Source organism: Mercenaria mercenaria, chromosome 16, assembly GCF_021730395.1.
Source record: "Mercenaria mercenaria strain notata chromosome 16, MADL_Memer_1, whole genome shotgun sequence".
In the NCBI taxonomy this organism is placed as follows: Eukaryota; Metazoa; Mollusca; class Bivalvia; order Venerida; family Veneridae; genus Mercenaria; species Mercenaria mercenaria.
Genome location: NC_069376.1, coordinates 18,433,940 through 18,445,004, shown reverse-complemented (window position 1 = coordinate 18,445,004; position 11,065 = coordinate 18,433,940). Strand labels below are relative to the sequence as shown.

The following is an 11,065-nucleotide window of genomic DNA, read 5'->3' as shown; positions in this document are numbered from 1 at the left end:
AAAATATACGAGGGGCGTTCAATATGTAATGTTACTCTGTATGTAGTTCCGTAACCACTTGTTATTTTTAGATGCGGTTTTCGGCACATTATAGAGCAATGTATTGGCAACACAATGATATACAAATGATAAAAATTGGTAGATTCAAAGTTAAACTATAATCATTTGAGTGTGGTGTAATCGGGTATACTAGACAATTTTATGTCCAAAATATTGAGATTGTAATATGTAATTCCTTGAATATACTATTCAACAACTATAACTATAGTTAAATTTTTAGTTTAAACAGATAAAACAAATCATGATCTTCACAAAATCGTATGAAAATTAAAATAAAAAAGTTTATAACAGTTTTAAATTGAGTTTGTATATTTTTACTCGAAAAATTATAAGGTGAGTACAATAAGCCTCTGCAATTTTGTCAGGCGCGATAATCACCGTTTAAAAAATTCTTGTCTTTTAAGTTGATACTTTAAGTACCTTAATTCTCGATTGCAAAACTAGTTCTTGCAACTTTGATTAATCGTCCTCAACACCCATTCAAGATGGTATCAACTTCGAGTTTAGATTTTTTAGTTGCGTTGTAAAATTAAAAATGCAATAAATAGTTCAAAACAAACGCAAATGCATCACAAATTGCTGTACCTCGTAGAAAAATGATAGAATTTTGTGATTTTACAAGTTATTCTATTTTTCTGAGATTCTGGATGCCCAGGACAAACCAAAATTATAATAATGTTCTAGTATACCTGAGTACACCTCACTAAAATGATTATATTTTTACATTGAACCTGCCGATTTTTATAATTTATATATCATTGTGTTCCCAATAAATTGCTCTACAATGTGCCAAAAACCGCATCTAAAAATAACCAGTGGTTACGGAACTACATACGGAGTAACATTACATATTGAACGCCCCTCGTACACCCTGCTTTGTGGTGTATACACCCAGTAGCTGTGGCATCAAAACAAAACCTTATTTAGGGGTCTTTAGCCATCTGACTGGATGACTGCCGAGTTTGTTGGCTTTAAAACAATTGTCATCACCATGTTGACTTAAAACCTCGCTGAGTGATGTAGAATTCTTTCATGTGTGGAAGCCATCCAGTTAGCTTTAAGAATGTGAGTGATTTTTCCTAGGTGCCAGCCTGTGCCGAATAATGTCTGAAAGGCAGTCTAATCAGGACTAGTCATATGATCTTAATGTCACAACAGCAATATATTGTATTGAAATGCAATATCATTGCCCCCCGCCCCCACTCCCAAATTTTTTAAATTCATCAGAATTTGTGTCGTTCATAATCTCAAAACGTGTTTGACCAAGTGGTTCTGGGACGATCTATGTATGAAAAGAATTGAAACTACTGCCTTACACTTGCATGATCGTAAGAGGCGATTAATAGAGTCTTAACACTTGGTTTTGCTGTAACTCTGTGATTCCAGCAGGTATGCAAATTTTGATTCCATACCTCGTGTTTTTTTTTCCGATGTAAATGAAATGTGAAACCAAACTTTGCAGTCCTGTTCGGCGCCATATAACCTATATTGTGTTGTTGTGCCGTAAAACCCAAATAAATAAATAAATTGACCCAGTCAACAACCCTCAAAGGACACGGGATTTTTATTCAGCATTGAAAGTGGTGAACCTGTAGATTTGGGATCTTACACGACAAGACCAGAGATGGCCATTGACTTTGTCAAAAATAGGCATACAAAGGGCTAAAGTTGTGTCACATGTGTCTCAAAACGTATTTCGCCAGAATTATGAAACATTACAGGAATATTGCTCAGCATGTGAAGTTGTGCACCCAGGATTTAGTAGATATATTGCTCATCAAGACCAGTGTTAAAGGCCTTCGACTTAGTCAAAAATGTGTATAATAGGACATAGAAGTTTGTGTCGCACATATCTCAAAAACATCTGACCTCGAATCGCGGAACATCATAGGAATACTATGCAGCTTGGAAAATTGTGCACATAGGATTTCAGTTGAGCTACTCAATGCCGCTACGGCCCCCTTGTTTAAAGGTGTTTCTGTTACGCCAAACAATACCTTTTGAATAAAAGTAAGAGGATGCTGTAGACGGAGTTTGGTAAAGATACGCCAAGTGGTTTAGAAGTTTGTTTCAGTTTGAGCTATTGTAGTCCCTAAGGGGGAACCAGACGAAACCATCTGAGCAGAAGGAGAAAGTTTAATGCAAGGATGCTTCACACCAAAGTCCAAATTTAGGATGCTACTATTCTAAGTAACTTGTAGTCAGTGTTTTATTACACAATGGCCTCTATTTAAGATTCTCTCAATGAAGTTGCATGTTTGTAATTATTTCGTTAAGGAGAGAACCTTTTAAAATATATCATGTCAGAAATCTTTAACAGTATTTCAATCTGGATACCGACAGTTAATAATACAGTTTTATTTTGAGGGGGCATCCATCTAGGAATGCTGCTTTTCCTATTGGTTTTACCTTGCGACCATTGATTGTGACTTCTTGCGATATTCAAATGTGTCCTTTCCTGCAAGATTTTCCTCGAGATCTTGAAATCATGGAATGAGACCTTTGCTACTGGATTAACCTTGTGATCACTGAATGCGATTATTCTCTTTCCTATTGGATTTACCTTGTGATCACTGGATGCGATTATTGTCTTTCCTGTTGGATTTACCTTGTGACTACTGAATGTGAATATTGTCTTTCCTATTGGATTTACCTTGTGACCACTGAATGTGAATACTGTCTTTCCTATTGGATTTACCTTGTGACCACTGAATGTGATTATTGTCTTTCCTATTGGATTTACCTTGTGACCACTGAATGTGAATACTGTCTTTCCTATTGGATTTACCTTGTGATCACTGGATGTGATTATTGTCTTTCCTATTGGATTTACCTTGTGACCACTGAATGTGAATATTGTCTTTCCTATTGGATTTACCTTGTGACCACTGAATGTGAATAGAATGTGAATATTGTCTTTCCCATTGGATTTACCTTGTGATCACTGAATGCGAATATTGTTTTTCCTATTGGATTTACCTTGTGGTCACTGAATGCGATTATTGTCTTTCCTATTGGATTTACCTTGTGATCACTGAATGCAAATATTGTTTTTCCTATTGGATTTACCTTGTGATCACTGAATGCGATTATTGTCTTTCCCATTGCAGTTACCTTGTGATCACTGAATGCGATTATTGTCTTTCCCATTGGATTTACCTTGTGACCACTGAATGCGATTATTGTCTTTCCTATTGGATTTACCTTGTGATCACTGAGTGTGGTTATTGTCTTTCCCATTGGATTTACCTTGTGACCACTGAATGCGATTATTGTCTTTCCCATTGGATTTACCTTGTGATCACTGAGTGTGGTTGTTGTCTTTCCTATTAGATTTACCTTGTGATCACTGAGTGCGGTTATTGTCTTTCCTATTAGATTTCCCTTGTGATCACTGAGTGCGGTTATTGTCATTCCCATTGGATTTACCTTGTGACCACTGAATGCGATTATTGTCTTTCCGATTGGATTTACCTTGTGACCAGTGAATGCGAATATTGTCTTTCATATTGGATTTACCTTGTGATCACTGAATGCGAATATTGTTTTTCCTATTGAATTTACCTTGTGATCACTGAATGCGATTATTGTTTTTCCTATTGGATTTACCTTGTGATCACTGAATGCGATTATTGTTTTTCCTATTGGATTTACCTTGTGATCACTGAATGCGAATATTGTCTTTCATATTGGATTTACCTTGTGATCACTGAATGTGAATATTGTCTTTCATATTGGATTTACCTTGTGACCACTGAATGCGAATATTGTTTTTCATATTGGATTTACCTTGTGATCACTGAATGCGAATAGTCTTTCCTACTGGATTTACATTGTGATCACTGAAGGTGATTATTCCTTGCTGTATATTCGCTTTCCTTTTGGATTTATTGTAATCTAGGAATGTGGCTTTACCTGATATCTTGCTTTTATGTGCAAGATAGCTCACATGTTGGCCTTGAAGAACAAATTTCACACTGCGAAAGAACTACAAACAATAGCTTTATTCGAAATATATAAAAAGTATGATTACAGATACATAGTTATTATACATATACAAGTATTATTAATATGCTCATATAAATTTATACTACAAAATATATACATACACGCATACAGAAATCCTCCCCACACACTTCACTATCTCATATTCAGAGACTACAAAATGCCATTTCTGACTCGTAATTTCGTATATCTATGGTTTGTTTGTATATAATACAGTCGCATCTCGCGCAACATCCCTTGATACACCAGACGGTCAGTTCATATCATCATGACAAACAACAGAACCAAAACCAATCGTGTTGTCACCAATTATATTCCTAATACTGATGTTTTTGGATACACGGCCCGAGACTTGTGGCATATTGTATTGGCACAATTCACTACTTAGTCACAAACAAGAAAACAAGAGGTCCATGATAATCTTTTATAGCTCTCCTGATAGATCTATTTACATCTGGAAAATCTAAGAAATTACAAACTATGTTTGGTATTCTATTCATTGTTTTGAAGGAGTTGCAGATCTTAAAACACTTATGTGTTCTTTAGAACAATGTACAGTTCCTGCGAAACCTGGTTACATGTAAAAATTCTCATCAAGATTTCCTAGTGAACAAGAGACCACAGTGATCTTTGCGCCCACCACTGAGCCATTTTTGAATGTTCCAAATTTCAAGACTAGCTCAAGGTCAAATCAAGGTCAAATTTCATTTCAGTACACAACACTGTGCATGTGGTCCATGCATGTGGTCCAGATTTGAAAGCTGTAGCTTGAGAAATGTTAAAGTAGGTCAAAAGATAAATTTCAATGTCAAAGTTCATTTCGTTAAACAAAACTATGCATGTGCTTAAAATTTGGAGGCTGCACATTGAGAAATGTGAAAGTAGGTACTAGGTAAAAATCAATGTCAAATTTTAATTCAGAACACAAAAATATGCATGTGGTCCAAATTTGAAGCCTGTAGCTTCAGAAATGTGAAAGTAGGTCACTAGGTCAAGACCAAGGTCCAAGTTCATTTTTGTACACAAAACTATGCATGTGGACTGTAGCTTGAGAAATGTGAAAGTAGGTCACTAGGTGAAAATCAAGGTTAACATTTTGGAACACAAAACTATGCATGTGGTCCACATTTGAAGCATGTACCTTCAAAAAATATAAAAGTAGGTCACTAGGTCAAGATCATGGTCAAAGTTCATTTCGGTGCACAAAACTATGCACGTGAACCAAATTTGAAGGCTGAAGCCTGAGAAATGTGAAAGTAGGTCACTACGTCAAAATCAAGGTCAAATTTCATTTCGGAGCACAAAACTATGCATGTGGTCCAAATTTGAAGTCTGTACCTTCAAAAATGTGAAAGTCGGTCAATGTCAAGGTCAATGTCAAACTTTTTCCAGTGCACAAAACTATACATGTGGCCCAAATTTGAAGGCTGAAGCTACAGAAATGTGAAAGTAGGTCACTAGGTCAATTTCAAGGTCAACTCATGTCAAGGTTCTTTTTTTTATTTTTTTGGTTTAACGCCGTTTTCCAACAGTATATCAGTCATGTTACGGCGGGCAGTTAACCTAACCAGTGTTCCTGGATTCTGTACCAGTACTAATCTGTTCTCCACAAGTAACTGCCAACTTCCCCACATGAATCAGAGGTGGAGGACTAATGATTTCAGACACAATGTCGTTTATCAAATAGTCACGGAGAACATACGCCCCGCCCGAGGATCGAACTCGCGATCCCGCGATCCGTAGACCAACGCTCTTACCTACTGAGCTAAGCGGGTGGGCATGGGTTCATCTTGCCACTCAAAACTATATATGTGGTCCAAATTTGAATGGTGTAGGTTATTGACAATAAGATTTTAAAAGCTTTTCCCTATATAAGTCTATATGAACAATGTGACTCCCAGGGCGGGCAATATTGACCCTAGGGGGATATTTTGAACAAACTTGGTAGAGAACCACTCGATGATGCTACGTGACAAATATCAAAGCCCTAGGCTTTGGACAAGAAGATTTTCAAAGTTTTTCCCTATTTAAGTCTATGTAAACCATGTGACCCCCAGGGCGGGGCCATATTTAACCCTAGGGGGTTAATTTGAACAATCTTAGTAGTAGATGATGCCACATACAAAATATCAAAGCCCTGTGATTTTGGACAAGAGGTTTTTTAAAAAAATTCTTATATAAGTCTACATAAACCCTGTGACCCTGAGGCGGGGCCATATCTGTCCCCAGGGAAATAATTTGAATGATCTTGTTAGGGGACAACTAGATGATACTTCGTACCAAATATCAAAGCCCTAGGCTCTGTGGTTTTGGACAAGAAGATTTCCAAAGTTTTTCCTTATATATGTAAATTATAAAAAAAAAATAAACAAAGGGCAATAACTCGCTCAAAAATTGTTGAACCAGTCTGATTTTCAGAGGAACACAACTAGGGTACCAATACATCATTCTGACAAAGTTTGGTCAAAATCCCCCCAGTAGTTTCTGAGGAGATGCGATAACGAGAAATTGTTGACTGACGGTCGGACGGAAGGACCACGGACTCAGAGTGATTTGAATAGGCCACCAACTGATGATGGTGGGCTAAAAAGGAACATAATATTGCCAAAATTTACAAATGCCATGATTTTTCAGTGACATAACAGGTTTAAGGATAACATGGTGTAATAGCCATATTTCATATTCTGTAACTGGATGGTAATATTTAAATGAAATTTGGTCATTTTAAAGACATTCAAAGTTAAAAACTTTTCACCGAGAGACTTTTCAAATTTTATCATTTTTTGCGGAGATAATCGGTATTGAAGTTAACATTGATGCCTATGGGAAATATATTGATTATGAGAATTTGAACTCGAGTGTCGAGAAAATTTTGCGGTAGAAAGCTGTGTTGCACCTCAAAATGGTAGCAACGCATTTTGGTAGTCACTACCAAAATTCGGCCGAGTTTTGGTAATCACTACCAAAATGCGTTACACTCAACGCAATTTGGAAGTTTACAAAAATGTAGTACCAAAATGAGTTTGATATGTAAACATCCAACGCAAAACGGTATTAATAATAATCTCATGATTTACAAAAAGAATATTTTGTGACGAATGGATAATATTATTTCAAAGAGAGTCATAATGGAATTTAGTCGCTCATTCGGCCTTGACCTTTTGACCTTGAAAATATAACTGCTCTAGATTCAATCAAGCATGACCATTGGAACGCACGTGAGAGGTCAATGCAACTCTTAACTTTGACATACATCGAGAGGTATTGACGGAACTTGGCACAACTGTTCACTACAATTATTTGATGCGTCGATCGCATGACCCTGTGACAGGTTTCACAAACGCCCGTAAGTAAGTACAGACTGTTTGAGATTAAAATTCAGGAGATTCACGAGAAGAGGTCACATAAGACAGGTTGTATAATACCTTTAAAAGTATATACAAGGTAGACATGCAACCTTTATCCACCAAAAATAGAATCTGTAAATCTAATGACGGAGAATCCAGCTTTTGGAAAATTATTCCAGTAAGCCCACGCCCACATTATACCATTCTTTTACGTTGTGTTTCAAAGATATCTGCGGCGGACTCTCGAAACCCACACCCTTAAAGAGAAAAAACTTTTTTTGCCGGAATTATTAACCTAATACCCCTAAAACACGCACATAATTCACTATTTATGTTTATGTGGGATGTTTATAAAATTATCTAGGTGGAAGACTCGCGTGCCATCTTCACATTTATACTTCGTTTTACAGAATTCATCATGTTCGTGATTTAAAATATCTCAGTGGACAATCTCTCCGACAACACTAGCACAACATTAAAACAACAAAACAATACAATGTTACTGCATATGAAGCGTCGTTTGAGGCCCCTTTCACACGCTCAGGAATATAAATTTTAGTTGTTTTTATACGAAAACCATATCTCGGGAGCGGAACTCTCTTTTGTGCGTAATGTAAAAATGGGCACAGCCCCTGATGTAGATAAGAAAAAAAAAACTACCAAAGAACGTTCCATTCCATGATCCTTAACGCATCATATGTACGCTTGCAACGCATTTTGTCGCTACCAAAACTCGGCCGAATTTTGGTAGTGACTACCAAAATGCGTTGCTACCATTTTGAGGTGTAACAAAGCTGCATTACATGATTCTGATACAAATATCAAAAAGAAATCTAAAATTCCCCGTAGGGAAAAGGAGAAAATCATTTTTTTCTAGTTTTCAGGGAAGATAACTCATGAAAAAAAGATCAAAATTATCAGGGGAAGTAATCTAAAGGAAATTTTTGAGAACTTTTGTCACTGTATAACTTGTCAATATACATATCATTTCTATCGTTTGACAATTTTAAAGCTTAAATTATCAACTTTTGGTGAAATTTAGGCCTATTACACCATGTTATCCTTAATGAAGCGTGGTGGGTAGATATCTTTAATGAGGTGCTTGTAAATGTACAAGCATATGTGTTCTCATATTCCCCTTCCTGTTGAACCTTTTACCGCACACTTCACATTCGAACGGTTTCTCGCCCGTATGTGTAAGCACGTGACGTGATAAACCAGACGACGAGGGAAATGGTCTGCTGCACACTGGACACACGTGCTTCGTCGCTTTCTGAGCGTCGTCTGCTGGCGGGAAGTTACTGAGATCTCGTTCGAAACTGTTCTGTGAATCTGTAAAAAGTGAGACAATCTGTATATAGATTAAACATTTACATGTACATAGAACCATTTTTAACTAAAGGTAAAGGACCTGTATCAACAGTCTGAAAGTTATGTATTTTCCATACGTGATTTCGGCAATTCACGGTTTTTACAGAAGGTTGTGTGCGTTGCTTAAAAATACGTAATCACACGGAAATTGCCGAGTGTCATACGGGAATTGCCGAGTATCATTACGGGTCCACTACCTTATCACAGTAACAACATGGTTTATAGGAAACACTAACAGTCATTTTGATTCGGGGAATGCCGGAAATAAAACGCCATCTTTCTGACAACATTACACGCAAGAATGGTATATAAACGCAATGTCACAAGCTACCAATACCTCGAATATCTTTAGCTGAAGGATAAAACTAGAAAATGCTTTTGAAAAAATGCGCATATCTCCCCCAATGTGTATTTGTAATAGGCAAGAAGAAAATAGGGGTCAGAAGCGGAAGTCAAAGAGACACTGATGGTTGGCTGCAAGAGAGATCATCTACTTGGCATGTCCAATCATCCTAGAAGTTTCAACATTCTAGGCCTAGTTGTTCTCAAGTTACTGATGGGAGTTTTCCAAGTTCAGGCCTCTGCGACACTGACCTTTGCTCAAGTGACCCAAAAATCAGAGGTCATCTACTCTACATGTCCAAACATCCCATGAAATTTCAACATTCTGTGTCAAGTGGTTCTGAAGTTATTGTTAAGAAACGATTTTCCACGTTCAGGCTCCTGTGACCTTGACGTTTGGAGATACCCAGAGAACAATAGGCGTCAGTCCTATCATACCATGAAGTTTGAAGGTTCTAGGTCAAATGGTTCTCAAGTTACTGTTCGGAAAAGGATTTCCATGTTCTGGCCTCTGTTACCTTGACGATTGATGCAGTGACCCAAAAATCAATAGAGGTCATTTACTCTGCATGCCCAATCATCCTATCAAGTTTCAACAATCTGGGTCAAGTGGTTCTCAAGTTATTGATCAGAAATGGTTTTACATTTCAGGCCCCTGTGACCATGACCTTTAACAGAGTGACCCAAAAATCAGTAGGGGTTATTTTTTCTGCATGCCCAATCATTCTATGAAATTTAAACATTCTGGGGCAAGTGCTTCGCGAGGAATTGATCGAAAATGGTTTTCAATTTTTAGGCCCCTGTGATCTTGACCTTGACCTTTAATGCAGTGGTCCCAAAAACAACAGGCGTCGTCTGCTTCATAAGCCCTGTCACCCTATGAAGTCAGAATGTTCTAGATCAAACGGTTATCCAAGTATTGACAGGAAATGAAGTGTGACGGACGGACCGGACAAAACAATATGTTTCCCCCAGTGGGGATTGGGGAACACACTAACTTCTTTCAAGAACACGGGTCTTGACATGTGATAATTAAAATGTCCAGGAGTGAAAGCTTAGAACTATTATATGGTGTGCAGGAGAAAGACTATATTATTGCTTACAAGTGCGGACAGGAATATCTGGCTCTTAAATAACTGTTTTTGTAGTAATTCGGCAAAGCCTCGTTCCCACCTAAAAGTCTCGAGCTGTATATTCATATCGGCACTTACAAACGTTTCTTGTACGTAGGTCACCCTCCTAAGATACTTTGATTGGGTAACCCTTGTGCTAAAATGTCTCCGGGAAATATCTCACTAGCTACATGTTGAGGTCACTAATTTAAACCTCGGTGTGGGACACATTTTGTGAATTAATGGAGTATCTGTTCCTATAAACCTTTCAAACACAAAAACAAAACATATTATAGTAAGAGCCTTTGGAAACGTAGAGAGTGTAATAGCGGCCCCAGGTTCTCAGCATAATTTAGGATTGATGGACAGTGACTGATCACAGTTATTTGCGTGTGACGGACAAACAGACGGATAATTATAAAGACAATTTTATTACTCAGTGGTTCCAAATGATGGACACTGCCGCTTTAGAAAAAAAAACTATGAAATTTATTGTGACTAATATATTTTATTTTGTATATACAAATGTATATTCAATTATGAATTCATGAAAATATCTTGGAGAACTAAAGAAATTATATTTCAGAGATATTTAAAGAATTATGTATTAAGTTAATATTAATGTAACTGAAAATATTATATATGTGTGGCCGTATTACGGTCAACGATGATCGATGATTTCATCGGACAGGTCCAGATTTACTGGTCAAGATTGTGCCGTATCTAACCGAGCGATACACTATTGTGTCTCGGTATATATGCGGTCAAAGTAGAACATATTGCAATTAATATGTTAAATTAAGGTATTTATATATAAACAAGTTCTTC

At 37.1% G+C, this 11,065-nt stretch overlaps 1 protein-coding gene across 1 annotated transcript in view; it reads right to left on the bottom strand.

The window, feature by feature from the left end:
• Positions 1-8,349: 8,349 nt before the first annotated feature.
• LOC123540568 (zinc finger and SCAN domain-containing protein 12-like) overlaps positions 8,350-11,065 on the bottom strand; it is a 125,530-nt gene continuing 122,814 nt past the window's right edge. Inside the window, exon 5 of the mRNA XM_045325683.2 lies at positions 8,350-8,744. Within this exon, the coding sequence (XP_045181618.2) occupies positions 8,503-8,744 (242 nt within the window). The 3' untranslated portion in view covers positions 8,350-8,502. The remainder of the gene's footprint in view (positions 8,745-11,065) is intronic.